General features: G+C 43.5%; 1 protein-coding gene and 1 long non-coding RNA gene across 4 annotated transcripts in view; one reads left to right on the top strand and one right to left on the bottom strand.

The window, feature by feature from the left end:
* Positions 1-24,428, top strand: part of LOC122417546 (WD repeat-containing protein 47) — a 61,631-nt gene that overhangs the window by 9,064 nt on the left and 28,139 nt on the right. For all 3 annotated transcript variants that reach the window (XM_043431110.1, XM_043431111.1, XM_043431112.1), the window contains exons 2-5: positions 3,655-4,964; positions 5,089-5,443; positions 14,628-14,732; positions 15,493-15,571. In XM_043431110.1, coding sequence (XP_043287045.1) covers positions 3,655-4,964; positions 5,089-5,443; positions 14,628-14,732; positions 15,493-15,571 — 1,849 coding nt within the window. The remainder of the gene's footprint in view (positions 1-3,654; positions 4,965-5,088; positions 5,444-14,627; positions 14,733-15,492; positions 15,572-24,428) is intronic.
* On the bottom strand, positions 8,240-12,124 carry LOC122417553 (uncharacterized). Its single transcript, XR_006262310.1, has 3 exons — positions 10,754-12,124; positions 9,883-10,128; positions 8,240-9,686 (listed from the first exon to the last, which is right to left on the bottom strand). It is a non-coding gene; the product is annotated as an uncharacterized lncRNA (long non-coding RNA).

Below are 24,428 nucleotides of genomic sequence, written 5' to 3' on the forward strand. Positions count from 1 at the left end.
GCCAATAATTTTGGCCCTTCCTCGGTTGAACGATTATGTTTTGCGGAGGTTCGACTCTGCTGATGGAGGAATTCGATTGAGGGGTTTGAGCACCCGCATTCTGGCCGTAGCCGGGCAGAATTGCTATGACCTTGGTGGGGTCGTATTCCGGAACACCGTGCCTAGAACTTTCTTTGTAAACGGGATTGTACTGGGGGATCCCGACCCAGTAGCTCGGGCCGTACTTCGGTCGAACTACCGCACTCTGGGGCAATTCGCTTTCGGGCTTTCCGTGGTTGAAACTTTCAACGTAAACGGTTTGGGCCGCTGGGATTATCGTCTGTTGAGGGATCCCGACCCAAACTGGTCGCCCGTACGTCGCCTGAAGCACTATGTTTTTGGGGGGCGCCGCCTGTGGATTTTGAATTTTAGGATTTCCATCCTGGCCCACTTGGAAACGGACGTTGGATGCTGGCCTCGGCTGCTCGCTTTGAATCTCGACGCTTTGGGCGCTGCTGGGTTCGACTCCGGCGGGACGCGGAGGAACGGATTGGGCTCTCCCGACATACGAACCGTAACCAGGTTGAACGAGGATTCTCCTCGTTGAAACTGCCTGAGGATTCTCGGTCCCATAAATCTGTTGGTAGCCGGGCTGGACCGGCAGATGGTAACCAGGCTGGATGACGATGTTGCCGGGGGATTGCGGACGTGGCATTCCGATTCTGGCCTCAGGTCGGTCGTAGCCGGGTCGAAGGATTATTGGGTTCGAGGGACTGGGCTGCGGAGCCGGATTCTGGGGATTCTGCGCTGTGGCAGGTTGAGCAGGGAAGTTGTGGAGCGGATTCGACTGAGGATTCCTAAAACTTTGGTTCTTTAGATGTCCAACGGTGATGTTGGGAGTGAAGTATGGGGGGCTGCCGGATTTGGCACTTTGGTTTGATGGAATTATGCTGTTCGGGGAATTTGGAATTTCCGATTTCGGAACGTCAACTCCTGCAGCACTGGGCCGCACAGGAAAGCTCACCTGCCGATTTTTTATTTTGGAATTCCCCCCGTAACCGCTCCGATGATTCATGCTGTTAGGCTTATTCGACTGAGAATTCATCGACTTCGAGTTTGCTTCGTATCCGGGCTGAACGATTATGCCGTTGGGCCGTTTGTACTGAGGAATATTCCGATCCTCAATTTTCACGTTTTCGTGAGATGGTGTCGGATCATTTTCGAGCCTCGAACTCGGCCGGGCCTCGTCAGAGTTTATCAGTATGTCTCCATTCGACGACACGATGGCAACCGAGACGACCAGTGTCCAAGCCAACTAAACGAAAACAAAATGATCTATAAATTACCATATTCAATCATCAAATAAATACAAAAAATCAGAATAATTTAAAGAAAATTGACAAACTGTGACAATGGATGAAAATTAATTAGAATTTCTACACACATCTGTCGAGTGGGGTGAAGTGAGGATGGCCGGAAATTATTGGAGTGCAAAGATTCAAATTTCACACTGCCTTATATTCGAGTGGAAAAAAAATTTTGCCTCATTTCAACTTCTTCAATTAAGAAGGATGTTTTGATCCATTATTTCGGGTAATTGTATCGCGAATCGACATCATTTTATTTTCTTGATATATAAATAAAATTATTGAAAGTATTTAAATATTCGACACGACATTTGAATCGTTTTTTCGACCAAATGTTGTTGAATTTCATTTATGCGTTTACGCATTTTGTATCGATAAATAATTAATAACAATTATCAGTGGAAACGGACTTACCGTTGCGCGTTGTATGAGCTCCATCGTTATTTTTTGACTGAAGAGTTCAATCGCTGGAACAAGACTGATCGACGAAGGAGCTTCTACGTCGAGAGTCGTTCAACTGGACAAAAATGCTGACTGCCAGTCGCTACTTTCGTAAGGTTGCGAACTTCCGAATAAGCATTTTCCTTCGATTTGCAATACCTTAAAATTTTCTTCGAAGTATGAGAACTATTCCAATGGCCAAAATGGCAGTATCTTTAAAAAATCACTAAAAAGTACGCTGAAAAGTCAGAAAAAGTATTTTTAAATACCTCGAAAATCGTCTCATTCAAAAAATATCGTAGAAACAATTTTTAATAGCTTTAAGAAAACCTCGTTTTTTTCATCTATTCCGTTTTATCTGAGAATAGATAAAAGATTGGTTTTCGAATGTAAATTAGGCTGAGTAAGAGTCGATTGAAAGTCTGACGAGACAGTGAGCTCAGATCAAGGAATAAGGATGTCGGAGAAATAACGGACGGAGGGAATCCCTTTAAGGGAGTTCTCCAAGGTCTGTTTAACTCTGGCGAAGTGCTGTCTCCATCGATCCGTCAGATCCGGATTTGTTTCTCCATTGAATACGTAAAAGGGTCTCGCAGCATTTCGCGCGAAACTTTTAAGCTATTTTCTCAGTTTTTCTCTGTCTCATTTCCGCGTTCATTCTCCCACTGGGATTCTCGTCGTCGAATATTTGTGTTAGTTTTAGTGAGAGAAAAAGAAAGGGGAATAAAAATCGCGTCAGCGAGTTCGAAGGCTTCGTCGAACGCGACGAAACATTCGCTGGCTGCGCGCTGAATGCAATAACGAAACTTTGCGTTCCAATTTAAAAATTCTGACGTAAATTATGTGCGTGGTAAATGAATGGAGTCGGCGCTGCTACTTTTGACTCATCGTTATCGTATTTGATCGAATATTCTGTTGAAACAAGCTTTGAAACCTCAGAATTTTATTACTTTTTGTCCCAACGATTCGAGCGCTATGTCAACACGAAAAAGAATTTCAATTCACGTTCATCCTCGCTTTACATCGACGCTAATTGGGTCAAATTCAGTTTTTCATCGTTTCGCAATTTTTTATAGAATGCAACGATGCATTTTTGCTGCGTCCATTGTTTTCGGTGGCACGAAACACTTCGGAATCGTTTCACAAATTCTCATTCCTCTACTCTAATTCAATGCATTTTTTTCATCAAATTTTTCAATCTCAATTTCAACGGTCGCACCAATAATTACCAGTGCAAATGAACTATTGCAGTTCGGCCAACAATTGCCACAGAAAAAAAATTCATTTAAGGAGGGTGGATCGCGACGATACAATGTTGCCAGGCTAAATGATAAGAATTTAATAAAATTTGGTAAATGTATTCTTTAAAAATATATAAAACGATATAAATTTTTTTAGATTTTCCTACCACACAGCTCTCGAGTAATTGAACTAAAGTTCACGCGTATAAGCATAGAGTTTACATATCTACAGTTATACATCTCGTGAATAAGAACTTCGATTTAACGCTCATAGTTATGCGATAACCATGTGGTAAAAAAATTTGAAAAAAATTGTATTCGTGTACTTGATGCCAAAGAATGTTGTCACGAAATTTGATCAAATTCTGATTATTTTTATTTCGTGATCGACCCTCCTTAAAGGCCAAGGGCTGCCAAACGAGTTGATCCAGAAAAATGGAGATTCAAAACTTATCATAATTTTTTTCAATTTATTCATTTTATTTTTATTAATGAATGTATGTATTAAAAAAAAAAAATAAATTTCTCTAAAAATTGTGCCCGCGTTTATTCGCATTTGTAAATTCGGATTTAAACGAAATTAGTAAATTCGAAACTTTGAATGATCGAATTTTTGTTGTTCCAAGGTTGCGTATCCGTTACGTGATGCCGGCGGCGCACTTGACGCTGCGGGAGGAGGACGTGGTGAGGTTGACTCTCGAGTTTCTTCACGGTCGTGATCTCCACATTTCGCAGTTGTCCCTGGAGCGTGAGACCGGTGTTATAAACGGTCAGTACAGCGACGACGTGTTGTTTTTGCGTCAGTTGATATTGGACGGACAATGGGACGACGTGTTAGAGTTTATCCAGCCGTTGGAGGCGTTGCCGGATTTCGAGATGAGAAAATTCACGTATTCGATACTGCGGCACAAATACGTAGAGCTCTTGTGCATTAAATCCGAGGCGAATTTGATCGTGGCCGGTACGAACGGGAGCGTTGACAACGCGGTCGAAGAGGTTGTCAAGGTACTGAGTGACCTTGAAAAAGTAGCGCCAACGAAAGACGAGTACAGTTCTCTGTGTCTACTCCTGACGTTGCCAAGATTGACCGATCACCTGCAGTACAAAGATTGGAACCCGAGCAACGCCAGAGTCCAATGTTTCCGGGAGGTGCATCCGCTCGTCGAGAAGTTTTTGCCGGGGGATCGTAAATCCTCGGAGCCTGGAAACCCGCCGAGTTCTGCGAAGAACGACCGCCTCATACAGCTCATAATCAAAGGAATACTGTACGAATCCTGCGTTAATTATTGCCAAGCCAAAGCGACCGGTTCGAAGGAGTCTGAGCAGGTGGAAATGAGCTTTTCGAGGCTGCTCGATGGCTCCGTCGGCTTCAGCGATTCGGACCTCAGCCTGCTCTCCTGGCTGCAGAGCATTCCACCGGAAACATTCGCTGTGCCCTTTGCTCAACGGACTCTCAACGTCGATGTCGAGAGGCTCGAAAAGCCCTCCCTCGAAACTTCCTGGACCGAACACATGCTCATCACTCCCATAAAACCAAAGACCTTCCCCCATAGTGCTATGCCCTTCACGAGGCCAAGGTCAGCCGCCGATATGATGTCTCGGAGCCTCGTACCGGCCCTCGAAGCTGGCCTGGGCCCCCGCAGCCCCGGACCTAAAAATACTGTTCTACCTTCTGCCGCTCTCATGGCACTTTCCACCGGCGACATAAATCCAATGTCTCGATCGTCCTTCGCCAGCTTCCATCTGACCGGCTTCAAAAATAACAAACTCATGAACACCAGCGTCGACCGACTCTTCGAAAACGAAGGCGACGTCTTTTTGAGCTCGAGCTACGCCGAGTTCCAACAATTACCATCCATTCAGGAAACCATCAGTGCTGCTGCCGCACAACCTAAAGCTCCCCCGAGAACGAGAGGACAATCCAAGAGCCCGGATGGTGAGTTCGCAACACTTTGACAAGCTCTTTCGATCCTACAGATACTGGGAGCGACAAAATTCCATCATTTTTGTTTGACGAATTTGTTTGACCGTTTGGTAAGCCTCACTTTTTGTCTGTTCAGGTCTCAAGGCAGATCCATCGGCAGCTTCGACGCCCGAGCGTCGATTGCCAGGTCGCGAATCCCCGGCTCCCTCGACCGCGCGAAGTTCCCGGCGAGATTCCCTCGCGGACAAGCCAACGGGGATCGCTGCCAAAATACCGGAACCGACCCCCGTTCCCCCACGATCAACCGCTCTCTCCGGTGAACCCCTCGAGCAAAGTTACAACGGCGACTTGTGCAAGGAATACCAAAAACAAAAGCAACGACTCCAGGAAACGATCCAGCAAAAAGAACGAGAACGGGATGAACTCGTTCGTCAATTGTCTGCTCCTTTGACTACGACGCAGATCGCTGACAATAGATTACAAAACGACGGGTGAGTTTTTTCAAAAATTCTTTCTTTCCAATTTTCATATTTCTAATTATTTTTCTATAATTCTCTTTACTGCCTTGTTATCGCTCGTTTCAAAATTTTCCTTGTCGACTCTACTGGCTGCTTTTTATTCAATTTATTCAATCTTTCCCTCAATATTTTGTTTCTTCGCAGGAGCTTAGATTTTCACTAACAACAATTATTCTTCCCTTTAATCTTCGTTTTTCGTGACGTACCACAAACGTTGAACAGTGGTCCTTGACACTGGCCGAAGTAAAACCTTAATTTTTTTTATCAACTCGAGTATTTTCACCCGAAAAGCAATTCCATAGCAGACTTCATGAATTTATATAGTGGCTCAAGAGAAAATAATTTCAATATTGACTCGACGTTTGAGGCGCCCAACGCGTACGGTGGCCCAGTATTCGTGGGCACCAGGAAAACACCTTCGACCGATCTGTTGGTTTCGGCTCCGCCCATAGCCACAGCGTACTCGCCCTCGCATAAGTCCACTGTAAAGTCCAAATGCCCGATGCATTCTTGTCCCAAGAAAGGGACTCTCGAGTTTATTGATTCCGCGTATAATTCGAAGGCTCGATCGTGCGAACAGGCGATATTGAAAGAACAATCAGGCTGCTGGATGCCACCATGGACGTAAAAATCTGCGTGACCTTGCTCCACGTACGAGCCCAGGATGCCTCCGTTCGTGTGAATCACTTCAACGTACTGCGCAGATTCTTCAGAGATCCTCCAGCCGGGAGGAGCAAATCTGAACAACGGCAGTGCTGGGTCAAGTCCTAGAAATATCCATTGAAATATTAGATGGAGAAGTGACAGCGAGTCAACCTGATCCCGAGAGAAAAGGGATTTTTTTGAAATTACCGAAAATTCCTTTTATGCGAGCGTCGAGCGCGTGACCAGCGATTCCCATGACATGAGCACCCAGAGAATGACCAACGAGTAGAGTGTCTTCGATTTTCAAGTATCCGGCCCTTTCGAGTCCGGATATTACGTTAGCAACTTCAGTGCCAACGTCATGAACTTGGGATACCGAAATTTCGTAAAGATTTTTTGATGTGGAGCTCCAATCGACGACGACCACGTTGAAACCGCCCTTTATCAAATAAGCTGTAAAAAAATATTCCTGGAGATTCTTCAATCGTTCAATTTTCCTTCAAGTCGTAGGAGATTACTTTTTTAACGTTTCGTCAAAACTTACCATCACGAACTAGGGTACATGCTCGACTTTGAGCGCTGTTCATCCATCCATGGGTTATAAATACAGTCGGAATACTTGCATCGAATTTGATATTTTCTAACGAATCTGGTTGAAATTTTTCAGGTGAATTCGTATGATTGTTATTGTACAAATAAAAAATCGTTTCGCCACCAAAAAAAGTACGAGGCTCATTCGTCAGCGGTTTTGGTGACAGTGATAATTCAACCGAATTCTTCTGGTCATCGATGATTTTGAGGCCTGGTACGAAATATTTTCGTTCCTTTTCCCATCGGTCCGCCGGATCATTTTGAGTTTCATCGTCAATGCCCAAGAAGCCTGGAAAACGGTCCTCGTCATTGGTTTATGAGGATCGACAGACGGCTTGCAAAGCTTGATAATTGCATCAAAATATGATTTGAAAAGGAACATTTCTGAAGAAAAAACGAAAGCGTGCTACCTGAAAGTAGTTTCGGATCCAAATCGCGGAGCCTCGGAGTTCTTCTCGAAGCCTTCTCGCTCGCTGCAATAATTTTCCGGAAATCATTTTAATTAAAAACAGTTCAAAAGAATTAGACAGCATTTTTTACCTTGTAGAACTTTGAAAAAAACTTTTCGATGTCGGTGTATGCTTACCAAAACCAGCGACGAGGAGACACGAAAGAATGAAAAATTTCATCTTTTAGGTTGCCTAATAGTGACTGCTATATCACCAAGATCGAGGTTTTTATATGGAATCGATTCAATTTGTTCAAGTGAAAAACAGTCAAAACCTTGCGCGAACACGATGTGCCACTATCTTATCTAACGTTTGCGATCACGTTCAATGTCATCATGACTAAACATTGCCCAATTCCATCCTATGGTGTCTCTCAATTATTCCTGCTTCTGCCCTCGCGATTTGAGCGTATTTCAGTGATTTTAATAATTATTATTAAAACTCAAATAACCGCTGTATCGGCAAGGTTTTCTGCAGTTTCCCTGTGCCTTCGGCGAGTGCTATGCTCTCGAGGGTGTGTTTCTGCTATAGAACACAGCAGAAGGATTTTTGGAAAGGGCCTGGGGGTCGAGTTGCTGAATCCACTGTGAAGGATACGAGTATTGGAAATTTTTTTATTTTGGATTTCCGAGTAAATCGAATTGAATGATCGATTGAAAGACCTTGAGATACGAGATGAAATCGATTGTTTAGAACGGAGCCCAACACGCGCTCATTTTATCGATTACTCAATTGTTTGGTTTTCTTCTTTACTATTCTGTATATTTTGACAGTTGACTATTCTCCAATGTGACTTATTACGAAGCCGTGAACTTTTTTCACATTTATTCATGCTGACGTGCTAGCACACTTGAGCAAATCTCAATGAATTTCAATTTTTCCGTTCAATTCAAATTCATCTGTAGACGATAACGAATTTATTGTATAACTTGAAAATGTTGCTGATTCGGGATGGAGATTAGATTCATTAGCGTTTTTCACATTTCAGAAAAATTCTCGCCGAGGGAGGGAAAAACTTAAATTACTAAAAGAGAGAAAAACTTGAATTCGTGTTAATACCAAAACTAACAAATATTAAGCTCGACTTTTGTTTATTCACAAGTATTTAAAAAATACAAAATATATGCAGTGGAAAAAATGACTGAAGATTCAAGAATTAAGCAGCAACTGTCAGTGAAGCTTTTCTCACTGTTCCAATATTTTAATCCTTCGTACAATTTCGATTGTGAAAATTCAGTTTTCTTAAAACTACTGTTTCTCCATAGCATTTTACTCGATTCAAACAATTTGAATTCAATTTTTTTTAATTACACTGGAAAATGAGAGCCAAAAAATCGAATCGAGCATAGTTCGAAAGATTCTTTTTTAATACGAGACTAAATTGCGAAACAAGTTGCGTTGTGAACCGCTTCATTTTTTTGCAGAACGATTATTTTGATAGGGAGTAAGCCTGAGCACTCATGAGAATGAAAATTCATTAAACCAACCGGTAAAGTAGCATTAAAACTCGCTAAGAACTATGCTTGAGGCCCCGTTCGGATGATGGCGCCACGAGGATGATGCAGGTGCGCTCATTCCGGCGTCGCTTGATGAGCTTTTTGGGAAAAAAGTCATAAAATAATTGAATTTTCGATATAAAAGAGTTCGAAAAGTTGGTCTTCCTGTCGAAACTTCACATTCTTCGTCCTTCGATAAATACGATTGAAAATCGTTCGAATCTGCAGAAACTCCTCAAAACGAAATAAACCATTCGGCGAAGTGAGTTTTCGCTTTGTCTCTTAAAATCGAGCACGTGCGTCGAGCCTCTTCGTTATTTACGCTTCCGGTCTCTCCGCTCGTTCAAAGCCCTAAATTCTTCCCGAAAAATCAACTCCGAGACAAGAATATATGTTTAAAAATATTAATTCAAAGGGGGACACGCTTGTTATGGTTTTAAATCCTTTCGTACGAGAATAGCGCATCCGTTGAGTCTAGACGCCTCAAGTTGGCGCCGATTGGAATAACTCGTCTTGAGATTCTTCGCTTCTCGCGTATGAAAGAAAGAAAGAAACGTGAGAAATGATTTTTACTTTTGTTTGATTACGGAATTCCATCGAAAGTTGGTACCTTTTTCTGGTCTCTCGCTTCCTCGTCGTCACATAACACATTTTTTCGTTATTCTAATGCGACGAATTGCGATCGAACATGCTTTTCGATCAGTAACCTCTTCGAGGCCGCAGTTTTTTTTTGGGTCTTGCTACAAAACGTACGCATTTGGATCAGCAGCGATCGCGTCTCTCTCGATCGGATCCACGCATGTGAAAATACGAATGTTGGATCTCAAGTTCACGTGCGCGGAATTAATGTTTATTTTTTCCATTCGTCTCGCGTCGCACGATGAACTCGGAGTTCGTCCATCCGGCTGGCGCGATACATGAGACGGACGGGATGTGAAAGCGAACCTTTTCATGCTTTTCACATTCGTGTGTTGTGACCCTTGCGCCTCCGTTCGTTGCTTTTTTCGCTCGTTTTTTCGTCCAGTCTCGTTTTTCCTGTAATTTTATCAAAAAATTTCGTTCCAGCGTGTGAACTATTTTGTTGACTTCACTACTGCTCATCGTGACTCATTTTTCCGCATTTTTTCACAATAATCCCGCAGCTGAACGCCTCCCCAATAAATCATTTCGTTTGTAAATTCATAAAATATTGAACTTTTGATAAGAAATAAATGATTGCGAATGCCCTCACGATGATTCACGGTTCGTTGACGCCGATCGATTTAAAAATGGCGATGTTATTGACGCTCGACGACCGTGACCGGATACCGGAAATACAGGATCCCGAGCGCAGACACAACGAAATGTGGTGACCATTATGGCAACCTCGTTTCCTCTCAATCTTATTGGTACATCGGACGCGTTACTTGATATATTCGGCGCTTCGAACGACGCCGCAAACAAAGACTCTTTCGTTCGAGATCGAAAGTTTAGGCCACTGTAAAAAAAAGAAGATTAAAAAACTCAATCGATATCAATTTTTATAGTTTCATTTTCCATTTTATTTCGATTCAAATGAAATTGATTTAAATTTCATTAAACTTTATCTAAATTCTATTAAAATTTTCATTCAAATTATATTTATTAAATTATTCAATGAATTCGACTATTGAATATTCAATTTGTTCGACGATTGAATAAATTGCGTCGTAAAATTATTGAAATTCATTTTATTTTTCAAGTAATCCAAGTTAAATAGTACGAGGGCATTTGTTAAAATTCTTTTCTTCCTTGCTCGTTATTCGTTGAAATATAGAAATTTGTTCTTGGTTAGTGTAACAAGCGTAGCTTTGTTTCGTCGGTGAAAAAAATAACGAATTTCGCAGCGTTGGCTATTGATATCGCGAGCAGTCGCTCATTTCATTCGAAGTTTCGCGAGTTCGCATAATAAAAGCGAGAAAAGTGATATTCCGAGTTGTCGAGTGTGTTTCAACAGCTGGTGCTTGGGAGAAAAAAAAGGAAGAAAAAAAGGCTGATAGAAATGATCGGTATACGAATAGAGAGAGAGAGAGAGAGAGAGAGAGAGAGAGAGAGAGAGAGAGAGAGAGAGAGAGAGAGTTTACTTAATAATTCGGTCAATCGCGATTTCCTTGAATTTGTGCTCGTTCGAACTCATAGACAGTCTTTTTCTGCCAATCGCATTCCTCCATGCTCAGACGTGTGTTGAAAGGCTCGAGACCACAGAACGTTTGTGTTCACGTGCGCGCATGGCTCTGAGTTTCTGTGTAATGTGGATCGAGTCTTACGGCCTGGGGGGTCGATGAATCGGGTCTCTGGCCGCAGAACGAGATCCGAAGAAAAACGAAGGCGTTTGTGTTTCGTCGGAAACACACGCGCGGCGGTGCATATTTTTTGAAAAATGTGTCAAAGTTTTTCTCCTCCGTTGTCAAAAGTCAAAGCCTCCTCAAATCGAATGATTTTTCTAGAAACTTTTCTCCCGGCAATAACGCGAATCGAACGCTCCACGAAATATCGCAGCTGTACAATTACGTTCAATTTTTTTCCCACTTTTTTCAACTGCGATCTCGCACCTTTTCGGTCACACGAAACATTTCGCTGATGCGAAGCTAAACGATGAAATGTTTCACGGATATAGACTCGGGTCTCGGTATCGCTTAATGCACAGGCAGGAATAACGGAAGGAGTAGCACGCGGCGGTCATTTCTCCCGGAATCTGCGACAGCTGCTGGACGCTCGACGAGCCTAATCATCAAAAAGTCTTTCTCCCCCATTTTCGTATCAAATCTCAAATCATTTGAGCCTTTCTTACCAAGCAGTTTCGACATTAACATCCCGCCAAAAAGCCCGCCCTTCCACAATCTATAAAATGTACAATAAAATGCACAAAATCTAACGAACTTTGATGCTCCAACGAATCTCTGATGACAAAATTCCGCACAATTTCATAACTTTATTAGATTTTTCGAAAAATTTTCATTCATCAACGATCGTGTGTCGGAGCGCCTCGTACCGCTGAGATTTTTTGCGAAGCTGCGAGTGTCACAGCTGTTCCGATGCATTCGACTGTCTCGACGCGAACAGCTGACGTTTTCAAGGCCGAGGGAAATGCAAATGGAATCGGAGTTAGCACAATTAATACGAAAGCTCTAATTGGCGGATGAAATTTATCAAAAGTTAACTCCCACAGACGCGAATCTCTCTATTAACACGATCGTATATCGCTTGTTTTGTCTGCTTTTTTCAAAACGCCAATTCAAATTCCTCTCCGAGGTTCTTTCGCGAGCTGTAATAAAAAAAAAAAAAAAACAAAAACGATTTTCAACTGCCACTGCAGATTCTTCGTCTCATTTGAATTTATTCGATTTTAAAATAAAACTCGTCAGCTTGATCGCACATTATGAAAGGGACGCGGATCGAGAAGGCGCGGCGGCGCACAGCTCGAGTCTAATATATATACAAGGAATGATTATATACGCCCGCGTTACTCGATATAATGCACTGTGCAGACTGAAAAGCTAGTTTAACCAGAGAACTCGAGTTGCTTGGTCTCCGGCAAGGAAGAACGGAGAGAAGAGAGAGAGAGAGAGAGAGAATTGACATACGCAATTGCATCAGTACTTGAAAAGCCTTGTGTAAACATTTTCTGACTGTGAATCGATTCGAATTAAAATTCAAATCTTCTCGCTCGTGCATTCATGCGAGAGCTTCTCTGCGTTGGAAACTTTGCTTTTTTGATCGACCAAATGTTCCTGTGATCGAGCTCGGAAAGTATGAACAATTCGACGTTCCTTTCGCTTTTGTTGGAACTCGATGCGAGATGCGAGGAGTTTTACATTGAAATGTTCTCTCTCGAGGGAGAGAGGACGGGAGAAAGAAGAGGATTCACTCGCGCGGGGGTTTCTCTAACGTCGAGCCCTCGACGCTCGTCAGTCGCTCGAAATCTACTGCAACGTTCGCGTCGACGATCTTGCGACACGTGACCATTAGTTCTCGCGAATAATAACAACGAGGAGTTATTAGTCTATTTTGTCGGTGGTTTGGATCGAAGGAAATTTACTCGAATCGATAATCAGTCGGTGCAAGTGCTCTTCGGGGGTTCGGTTAGTTTTTCCATTCGGATTAGTGCAACAAAGCGGGCTTCTTCACGTGGCTCTGAAAACATTTCTTTCTACTGATTGTCGGAAATCGAATTGACGATTTTTTTGTTTTCAACGGCTGCAAAATGCAGGCTCGGAAATTCGGATTGTGCGAAACCGTCGATCGATGTCTCCATCGGTGAGAAAGTGTGCGAGTTTTTTTTCGAATTTTTTGGGATAAAAACGAGTTTGAAAAACTGTGCGATTACGATAACACTGAACGGTGATTGTTCTGGCGGACTTTTGAACTCGAACGGCGAGTGTTGCAAAGTTAACTTCAGCCAACGATTATTTTGTCACCTTTGAACTTTTGACTCGGGGTCAAATTAATGAGGAAAGTGTCGTCAACTGCCGTAGCGAAGCGGAGTCAAAGTTCGAAGCACCTCCGCTCGAATCGAGTGTTAAAAAGTTAGAAAAAATTTCAGTTTTCACATCGTCTTGTTATTTCTCGTGAATTTTGCACTCTTTTTTTCTATTTCTTTTTCGTTTCGTGACTGTGACAAAATGATGTATCACAAGCCAACCGTGCCGCGGTTTCGGATCGCGGAAAGAGTTAGCGTGTCCGTTAACAATCGTCCGGTTTATGGGAAACAACATCACAGCAGCACGTGCAGTCTGAGCAGAAGCTCAACAGGCACGTCGACACCCTCGACGAACCGGTAAATAATCGCCGTCTATAAAATCCACGATTAACGTGCCTTTTTGATGGGGCTGTTCCGGCGGACCCGACAGAAAGTCGACGATTTTTAAATTTTTTTCACTTTCGATGGACAAATCAATGGAGAAAAGGAAGTTAACTGAAAGTCTCGAAACAAAAGATTTCCCGAGGCGTCGGCTTTTGGTTGAATTTCTTTTTGTGCGAGGCATTGAAGGAAATGGAAAGTTTGATTTATTCGAAAATTTCAATTCCAGGACGATTCCACCATCAAATTTCTCTAATTTACATTTTCTCGTTCGATACCATTCCAAGTTATTCTGTGTTTGTGTATTTTGGTTGGCCCACGTTTGCTCTTTTATATCTTCATCGCCTTTTTCTGTATCCAACCTTTCTAATGGCATCAACCACCAAAAAGGCGTGAAATTTATGAGAATAGTGAGAAAATCATCACTTAAAGTACCTCGAGAAACAATTAACGAATAGAATGATCACAGGAAAATAATTTTTTCTCTATTTTATACGAAACCCAAACATTCGTGCAGCTCGTAAAAGACTCGTGCGAAGTGCTCTTCCTCCAGGCTTTCGGGCTTGTTCAACACCCGAGAAGAACTTAACTGTTATTAAATCGCGTAACTCACAATTCCACATAATCTGGCCGGTTTGTTCACTCCGGACACACATTCGTTCGTACAGACAAACGCACATGCACAGCTCATAGTGCAACCTTTTTCCAGTAATAACGAGCTGGAAAATGTTTACACGCGTGTATCCTTCGTGCTGCAGGACCAAACGGGACTCCGATCGCGTTGCGATCGATCATGTCCCGTTTGAATAATCATTGACGCTGTTATTGATACCGCCGAGCGCCAACGAGCCTTCTTGTTGCTCGTATCCATTAACTTCATACGTTTATTTGTGCTTCTTTAATCCATTGATTTTTGAGTAGGTTTGCGGATGATGGAAAGCTGCTTTTCCTTTGAAATGCTGTTCATGAAGTTTCGTTTCACATTTTTTCAATGAATAGAGTTGAGAAAAAGTGCTGAGACTTTTTCATCGGATTCTTGCAAGAGTTTTATTATAGCTGAAACGATTCGGAGCCGTTTCGACTTTTCGATGGTTCGTTCGAAAATATTTACGAATTATTCCGCGTTCTTACGAGTTTCGTTTTCATTTTTTTTTCAGTACCAAAGCGAATTTGGAGAGCAAAGGTCCCTCCCCGGTTCACTCGAGCACGCCGCACAGATCGGGAATCCAATCGCCGAAGCTCAATGGATCGGAAACAGTACTGTGAGTCGTTAATTTGTATATTTTTTAATGTTTCCTTTCCCGGGCTTTACGAGCCCAACCCTAGGCGCTGGCTCGACTTTTCCCCCGCATCAGTTACTTTCGATTTCGTCGCTCAATTCCCACTAGAATGTAAACGATTCTCCTTGCCTAACGCGCACTGCATCAGGAGCTCTAGAAAACTGCTTTTCGGTCAACTATTTTCTTTCCTTAAACGTTTTCTCCCAAACTGTTCGCTCGGTGTCTTTATCATTGGAAAATTATGAAAAGCCAATTTCTCCAAGTGCTTGATTTATTATCAGATTTTTCGTGAAACACTGAACGTTGCATGAACCAAAACGTTCGCAATTTTTTCGACGATAAATACATCGCAAAATCGTTTTGAGCTAACTTCCAAACTGGAATCCTTAAGCACGCTTATTTCAAATTTATTTATATTGTAGATAAAAAAAAAAAAAAAAAAAACAATTGACTTCGAGCCGTCGATTCCGTCGATCGATTGTGATCGAGAATCGATTCCGAGATTGTTTTTCGAGCACATTCGAAACGAGTGGCTAAAAGCACTATTTCGGAGTTGTAATAAAAGTAGAAACCGCGGTATTATCGAATCCAGTTTTCAATAGGGGGATAAAAAAAGGAAATCGACTTGTCAAGCGATTGTTCGTTCTTGAATTTAAGTGCTCGATAAAAAAAAAACGTTTCGTTATTGCACAGGAATGATCTATTTTTCAACATTTATTCTTTGCTTTTTCATTGAATGCAGTCGACAAAACTCAACACCGAGCAGTGTTTACGACTCGAGGCTCCCGGAAGGCCATTACGATATCGTCAAGTCAGCAAAGGTAAGAAAAACCGTACGAAACAATTATCCATTGTTGAATCGTTCCTCTTCGATTTGTATCTCATTTTACTACGTACACGTATATAAAAAAAAAACATAAAATAAAAAGAGAAGCAGCGGTGGCTGGGGGACAAAAAGCACGGACGAGTTCACGGAAGACATTTACGACGTCGAGGCCGTGGATCTTTCATTTCAATCTGTCTTCAATGGAATTCTAAACGCGCCTTGGGCGAGAAAAAGGATAAAAATAATGGGGAGAAAAGGGTTTCTATTTGTGGCAAGTTGGACGAGTCGAGTTTAGAACAGGAAAATAGTGTGACAAGTCGAGCTCTCACTTTCGTGCACCGGTCGTCCTGCCTCTGGCATTTCAATGTACCCACCTCGTACTCACATGTTTATTTACATTTTCGTTCATAGATAGAGATTATGCGATACGTAATCGAGTCCGGTGACAAATTTACTTCCAGGAAGTCCAAAATTCTAGTCGCCATGAATATTCATGGGACGCCTGAAAAAAATCATTTTTTCTCAATATTTTTTCCAATATTCTTCCACTCGAAATCCGATTTTCTTGGAAGTCGAATATTCTTGTTGGAGAAACAATTTTTGACTTTTTTCCACCAACTTTCGTTGGAATGTTAAAAAATCAATAAAATGTAACGACCAAAAGTTTGATTTTCCACCGCGATTGCGAGTTTTTGGTGTCGAAAGTATATTTTTGTCATAAGCTCAAAAAATATTGCAATAAATTTGTTTTCATTTCGAATTAATTCGCCGGGTTTTCTCAAACTTTCGTTGGCGATTATGGAAAATAATTTTTTCAACTCGACTGTACTTATTACGAGCGAAGTGCCACTGCTGGTACTTTTCCGAAACGATTATTCGTCGATTTGCGACGTGCCCATTTCCTCTTGGAGAATAATAACAAAACGGATAGCAACCGGAAGCTTGACTCGTGTCGGCAGTGGCTTTAGAAACAATGAATTCATCATTGCAACTGACAAATGAGGGGAGATCGATCAATATTAAAGCGCAATCGAGTTCAGTCTTTTTTTCGATGCTCATTGTTTGTTCAGAGGGGGAGGGCACGAATCGAGGATAATTGGTGGTAATTGAGTTGATTGGAATTAAGGGCGATCATCGGCGCATCCCACTCGATGACTCGGCGACGGTTCGATTCGTTGCGGCAAATAATTTCTTCCGGTCCCGCGATCACTGGATTTCAAATTTCCGATAAAAATCGGCTCGCAGCGGAGAACAAACGAGTGCGTAATAACGGGGGACGTTGGAACAAATAAATTCGCATCGCACACGTTCATATTCTTCCGCGGCAATGATAATACGATGAGACGCCGATACCGGTGTCGTAACTGTTCTCCATTTGCATTTGTAAGGACCCCTTTGTGCGCCACGTTCGTGGAAGCTTTGCTCAAAGTGACGCGGATCGAGTGTAATAAAAAAAAACAAAATGGAAAAAAGTGAACGAGACGAAAAAAAATACAAACGTGAAACGAGCCATCGAGCTAATTGCTTATCGCGCCATTTTCATACGCACCGCGCGATCGCGTTGCGAAACAGCGGTGCAAAAAACACGAACGCCTCGCCACTTCCGTTCTCGTCGTACACCGAGATTATATTCGTTGGTCAAAAACGTTGGAAAGGTGAAAAAAGTCGAATTATCTCGCTCCTGTAATACTGAAAGCATTCCACTAAATTGAAACAACAAAAAATCAACGTTTCATAATTAATAACTCAACTGCTTTGTTATTAATGCATTCGAATTTTATTAATTTTAGAGTTTTTCGACTCATTTGTTTTCGGCTGGGAAAAATTGAACTTCCTCGATTTGTTTTCTCCGTAAATCCATTTATTCGAAGTGCATTATTTCGAGCACCTCCAGCCTGAGGAACACGTAACTGACGAGGAAAATTCGAGTCTCGTACAAGAGCGATGGAGATGAATCATCAAAGCCGATAGGATCGATAACACGAAAATCCTCTAAGCCAGTTTGTTTATTTTTCTATTCTCGTTTCTATTTATATGGAATTACGTGTTTCTTCTTACGGTATATTCGCTCGTTCTCATTCTTCCACGAGGCTTGCTCTCCCAACGCGAAATACAAATCTTCTCTTATCCCTACGTTTTATCTGTTTATATGGGCTCGTGGATCAAGTTTATCGAGGCAATCAAATTGGAGTACACTTGTTACATTTGACAAATGTGTACCGACTGACTCACCCAGCAGCCTCTTCGTGTCATGGACACGATCTTCTTTAAGGCAATTCCGATTGTTATTTCGAAGCCTCATTGCTCATTTAGCACGCGATCTTTGTGATGCAACACTCAATCGCGTTTTTTTTTCAATTCAACGTTATTACAATTTTAGACTAAAATGAAGGAAATTTTGAAAAATAAATCGTATAGGAATTTTTCAATATTTCGAGTCGAAAATGAATAAAAATCTTGAAAAAAATCATATTTTTAAAATATCATTTTACTCTGAATTTTTTTGCATTTTCAGCCGTAATTTCGCCAATTATTTCATCAACGACGCAATGATTTCACGTTCTATTCTCGAAGCCGCCTGCATATGATTTTTCGCATCGTTTTGTTTCTATGCACACTAAAATTCATTGAATCTTCACCGAGATTTTTTCCCTCAATTTCCCTCGAGGCCTTTCAAAAATGGTGATGCGGAGGCGTCATTTTCCTGCACGATTTTTCTTGATTTACGAGTGACGACGTTACGGGAGAGCTTCATAGCTTGGCAAGATTCCGAGGCATTGTTAATTCATCATTTTCATTGCAGCTCGAGTTTCCAAGTTTTTTTTTCACTCATTTTCAAATTTGGATTTCCCGGGCTCTCCGCAAGTTCGCGAAAAGAATTGTTGAATACGAAACTCTTGGAAGCTCGCACTCCGAGTCGTCCGAGTACATCTTTTGTGCACTTTGATGCCAGGTGCACAGCAATCCGAGCTCTCGTGTATTTACGATCATTCGGCACCGCCAAGGTGAACCAGAAACTCCGATCTTTCGTGGGTGTTTCTTGCAAGAGAGAAAGAGAAAGACGACAGCACTTTGAGACGTCGTGTAACGAGATACTGACATCCCAGTTACACGTTTTATTCCCGCCTTTAATTATCTCTCGACGCGTTACGATGGAATTGTTGAATTTCTTTTACAATGTCAGACGACGAATTACAAGCGTCCGTTCGCCCTTGTACCGGGCCGGCTCGATTTGGAGTTTTTCGATACTTTCTATTCAATACAAAGTTGTCATTCGTGTATAGAAAAAAGTCATCGAATTCATTTCGTGCTCGAATGAAGATTTGAATAACTTTTCCATATTATTATGAGCGAAAATTGCTGTTCGCGGAGCCCCAACGACGAGTAAACTTGAAAGAATTTTCGGCTGATCGCAAAGCGCCGGGTCTTTGAGGCAAAGCAATTTTAGACCGAGCAACGCGCGTGATTGATTGGATTCGATTCCCGAAGCGTGAGGCCAGCTGGAACGATTAGCTCCGCGTCACGTACCCGTAGGATCATCAAAGATCGTTAATGTTATGGCAAAAAGAGCGCCATCTCGTGGCAAATTCGAGGGTTTTATCGACTCGAGATAAAACCCCGTCGCGTACAAAGTTGCCACGTTAAGTATCGATAATTTAACCGGGAGAGACGCGAATACCTTAAAGATCTGGAATTTGCCTTAACTCGCGAGGTAATAAAGATTGCGGAAGTGTGGAGTGAGATTTTTACCTACCGCAGGTAAAATGACGAAGCTCCGCAGTAAACGGCGACCCCGCGGGGCCTCTCCCCCCTGCCCAGGAATTCTTCCCCTGCTTTTATGAACTCGCGCATTCTCAGCAGCTCCCCCACTCCTCCGATCCTTGGCGACTCCATTATCAAGGTGCCTGAATCGCGCTCCCACGTGTGGAGCGTGTGTATATGCTGTGGCTCAGGGATAGCAGGCCCCGTTACCTCACGCCGGGGCCCCGCTCGACGGTCCCCGAGATCTTCCGAAAGTCGGTCATTCTCTCGAGCTCCGCGTTCGCCCTAGCGCTGGAGTTCGTTGACGGAAATTGGCACTGGAGCGCTCTTCGTTGGGGGGGGGGGGCTTTTGGGATGCTGTAATTTCGGGAAATCGGATGAAAAGGCATCCGAGTCTTTGGGATGTTCTGTAACGAACCGTGACCTCGAGCCTGGTTCCGGGTCCCGAAGGGACGAATGCGATTGTCCGGAGCCCGCATCCAGAGCCGCTTGGTAGCGTTGGTTCGCATCCGTTCTGTTTGTCGCGGGCCGCCCACTAGAAAATTCCATTGGAAATGGCCCATATTCCGGGTTCTCCAAACGAGATGATAATCGAGTGACGAGTTTCGCGTTTATATGGCGAACTCCGTAGTTTGAGCGAACGATGTTGTTGTTGCGTCGATTGTCCACAAACTCCGCAGCAATTTAGCGCGCGCGTGCGACAAAGCCACAGGTTTGACCTAATATGGAGAGCTTGCGTTGGTTTTGCGCAAAGTGCCGTCAGCGGTGGCTTCTTGCCGCTGGTGTGTGCTACCACTCGGCCGGGTGGGGAAACTCGCCCGAGGGGAGAGGGAGCTAAAGAGAGAGAGAGAGAGAGAAGAATCACAGGAGAAGTGTGCTGGGTACGCTGGCCCCCCTGGAACCCCCCTCTCGCTCTCTCTCCCTCAACCTCTCGCGCGCGTTCCTCTTTCGCGTTCGGATAAGCCACAGTGCCTCATCGGACGCGTGTTAAGTCGCGTACGAGCTTCTCAAATGTTAGCAGTTGTAGCAACGCGCTCTTTCGGATAATACGCTTGGAGCAGTCGTTCGAGTCGCAGCCCTTTCGAGAGTCAGGATCACGCGGAGTTCGCGTTGAAGCTAAGTCGGATTGGAGCTCGTAACAGTGTGTTTATCGGCTTCGTCGTCGTTGGAACGAAACTACCGGAAGTGCCTCGTAGTTTGTCCGAGTCCCGAGCGACCAAAATCTCGAGGCTTTTCTAGTGAAAGTTTAGTCAGAAAGTGGCTGAAGAACTGCTATGCAGATTCGTCTCGCTGCAGTTCCTGAACTTTAGGCTCGAGCCATCGAAAGGAAATATCGAAGGAGCTTCGAGTCACTCGGCGGTCCGGAGCACCCGGTGGCTCATCGCGGCGATGTCGTCCTCGGTCAATCAGCACGCGGCAATAAGGCGTCTCGAGGCCCTCTTCAGGGACGTCAAACTGGAGCAAGATCATCAGCAGCAGCGAACGAGCAGTCCCGATATAAAGCTGGAGCGTAAGAGCGCGGAAAAATGTTGTGAGATTCATGGTAAGCATGCCAAGGAGAACTGCGTTTATCGTCGAGTCTCCCTGAGCAACGTCCTCAATCCCCGTAAGGATACGATCGGACGTAGGGAGAGCTGGAACTATTCCGCTGCGACGATGGGCAGGAGAAGCTCTTTGGGTCTGCCGACCTCGCCGCCTAATCGCGACATTCATCCGTCCACCTTCCCCAACACTCTGCGGAGGAACCCCCTCGCAGCGTCCACAGGGACGATCAACCACTTCCGCAAAGATTCTTATGCCCACAGCCTCGGAGGGAATTCACTGCGCCGCGAGCCAGTCGGACGTTCAATGGGCTCCTTGAAGAAGGACCCCATCACGAGTTACAATTCTCCGCTGCGACGCGATTACGTCGCCAAATCAATGACCAGCCTCCAGAGGCCTGGACAACGCAGAGATTCCCTCAATTCTAATGTCAGCCTCAACCTTCCCAGCCGCTTCAACGCCTCGACCGCTTCCCAGGGCAATCTGAAAAGCAGCGTTAGTCCGACTGCCGGAAATTTGAATACGAGTGCTTCGACGACGAGCCTGAAGAGCTGCTTAGCCGGCTCGAACGGCAATCTCCGTGGCAATCTCAGTGTCACCCTGAAAAGCGACGCTCTCCACGGTTCCAACGGTAACCTGCGCAGGGACGACCCCAAACTCTTGGCTCCGATCTTCAACAATTACTACGCCAACAACAGACGAGCATCCTTCGACAAAAGGCGATTCTCCATTGATTCACTCGATAATCTTAAGAGACACTCTTGGGACATGGGTCGCAGAGGCTCCTCCGGGTCTTCCGGTGGATGGGACGACCCTATATGGGAAGAGGGAAGCAGTAACGACGGCGATAAGGTAATTCGATCACTTCCGCCAGGAAGTTCCTCCTCAATTTAGGGAGAAATTATTTCCAGAGAGATCAGCAGGATCCCGAGAAATCCTGCTTGAGCCGGCTATAATACTGCCTCGGCTCTTCGTACCCCCGCGATCGTAACTTCCCAGCGAATTCTCGCCCTCGCGATGAACCAAGACAGAGCAACATTGTTTCTCAAGTTATAAATCCTCCTGGAACGTTAACCGTTTTGAAAAAAAGTTTCGCGCCTTGGATTTCCTTCGTTCGAGGTCCTGCCCTCGTAAGTTCGTTCCGAGAGCCGGTTACGTCATGGGCAATACCGTGCACGGCAATACCGGGTCACGCATGAGGCTTAGTCACCTCGAAGGCGAATGCCAGAAGAGGGATCGTGTGCATACGTTGCGAAATTTACTTTTATCAGTCTGTTTGCACGACCGTGGATTCGCAGTATCCAGAGGGGACTCCTTAACGTCACATTTCAGTACTTTTTCGTCCCTACTGTCGCTAACGCCGATCCGAGCGTGCCGATGGAGAATCGATTCCATCGCTTCTGTTTGCCATTGGATCGTGACACTTGTTCGGTCTCTCCGAAGTCATATTTTCACCCACGCTACCTCGTGAATCTCCGATTCCTTCGATACGTCCGAGGCCACGAATTTTCATATTTACTTCTGCGCGCGTGACGACCAGCACCACGCAGTACAATGGATTATGTCACTTTCCGGTTATTTGCATTTCGCCTTTTTATTTTTAGCTTCCAGCCGATCTTTTGATGGCTCGATACACATCGATTTATTTATTATTTTCCTTCATTTGTGAGCTCGTCTCAAACGCCTCGAGTCTTTTCAATCCTCAAGTCTTTTATTTTCGGTTTTTTATTTCATCTTCCTCTCCTCGTAAGGAAATTCGATGATTGACTTCACCCACTCGATTATCGAGGCGCTGTCAATGCTGACCCTGAAAACGAGGCATCGTCATCGTTGATCAGCATCAGCAAGGCAATCGCAATAAATCAGCATGATCGATCTCATTCCTCTCGCTTCCCCTCCCCTTCCATCGGTCATCTCGACAAATTTCGTATCTCATTTATCCAGAAATCAGAAATCACGCGAATTCGAAGTCACAACGCGATAACTTGGCTCAACACTCGCGTGGCGAGTGACGACGACCCACGCTCCGAACACTGGATATGGCTCGGCTTCGGCGATTGCCTTCGGCATGTTTTCCACCGTTTTTTTTTTTTTTTCATTTTTTGTTTTTTTTTTCAGAATATATTTTTAAAGCTGCTGTTTCTAACATTTGCGTCATGCTGAAAAAGACCTTTTTCCGTCGATGCGCTCACGGGAGGTGCGAGAATCGTTGCGATTCTCGATGCAAATTAACGAATCCAGTGAATTACGTCACAATATACGGAGCCGGGAAATTGATCGATCGCGTAATTTATTGTTCATTAAACAAAGCATCGCTCACAGAAGCTTCGTTCGAACGATTGTGACATGCAGCAAATATGCTTTTATTAATTGAAATTTATTATCGTCCATTAATTTCGTTTTATTATTTCGATTTATCGATTATTTCGAGAGCTTCGATGACTAATTGATGAAAATTGATGAACTGGAAGCTTCTGTCTAGCGGATGGAAAGAAATCTAGTTTTTTTTCTCTCTACTCTGGATGCTAACTCGAGTGAAATCGCAAGATTCGCAATCTCACGTACTTGAAGCACGTATCCGGTAAAGCGAAGTCGTCTCGGTCGATTTCTCGTCTCCTCTCTTCGAGTCCCATTAAAGCAACGACAGCCTCTGGACTCTCAGTCGTTGGCCGCACAATATGTGCATCCGAAGAAAAGAACGTTTGAACGCCGAGACCCGCAACTATGACATTCAATGCTCATTGTTTACTCATTTCTTCCTCGATACAACAAAACCAACGACTTTTACCTTTCCCAGCCATAAACCTCGTCACGATAAATATCGTTTTTAAGGTATTTACGCGTGCAATTCTGCGCTGGAAAGCTTCGCACCAATCAGTACGTTTGATTCACTTTATTTATTTCGATACAAACAATTTTTGAGGTTTTCATTGGTGCAAATAACACGAGGAGACTTATCGACTTAAAAAATTAATAGAATCTTTGTCACGTTTATTGGCGAATGAACGTTTCATTTTTTTAATTATTTTTATAACCTAAATTCTCTCTGTAAAGCACTTTTTAGGATTTTAAGGATTCAGTTTTCCATACGAAATATCTTCATTCCTGGAATTTGATTAAACAGAAGTTTCTTCATTGAGAAGATCTTTTTTTTCTTGTTTTTTGGAATATTTTTAGTGAGAATTCAAAATTACAATGCATGTAAACTAAATTTATGAAAATATAAACATATTTGTATGGAATTCTCGTTGGCAGGGAGCGCACTTCGCCGGATGCGAGCACGTGGGATTCCAGGGCAAAAATGTGTGACGAGTGAACGAACTTGGCTTGTCTCGCGCTCTGTACACGTGTGAATATTTGTGTGTTTTAATATGTACAAGCGTGCATACGTCGGTGTGATTGCTTTGCTCTAGCAAAGCCGACAAAAAGACGTGAAAACGATGGTGAGAATGTGTGACCGAGAGAGAAAGGCGTGTACTTTTGACTTCCGGGAGTCTCGAATGCCTCGTTGCATGCACGTGGGCAATGTTTCATCTTCTCGAAGATTC

Source organism: Venturia canescens, chromosome 10 (assembly GCF_019457755.1).
Source record: "Venturia canescens isolate UGA chromosome 10, ASM1945775v1, whole genome shotgun sequence".
Classification (NCBI taxonomy): domain Eukaryota; kingdom Metazoa; phylum Arthropoda; class Insecta; order Hymenoptera; family Ichneumonidae; genus Venturia; species Venturia canescens.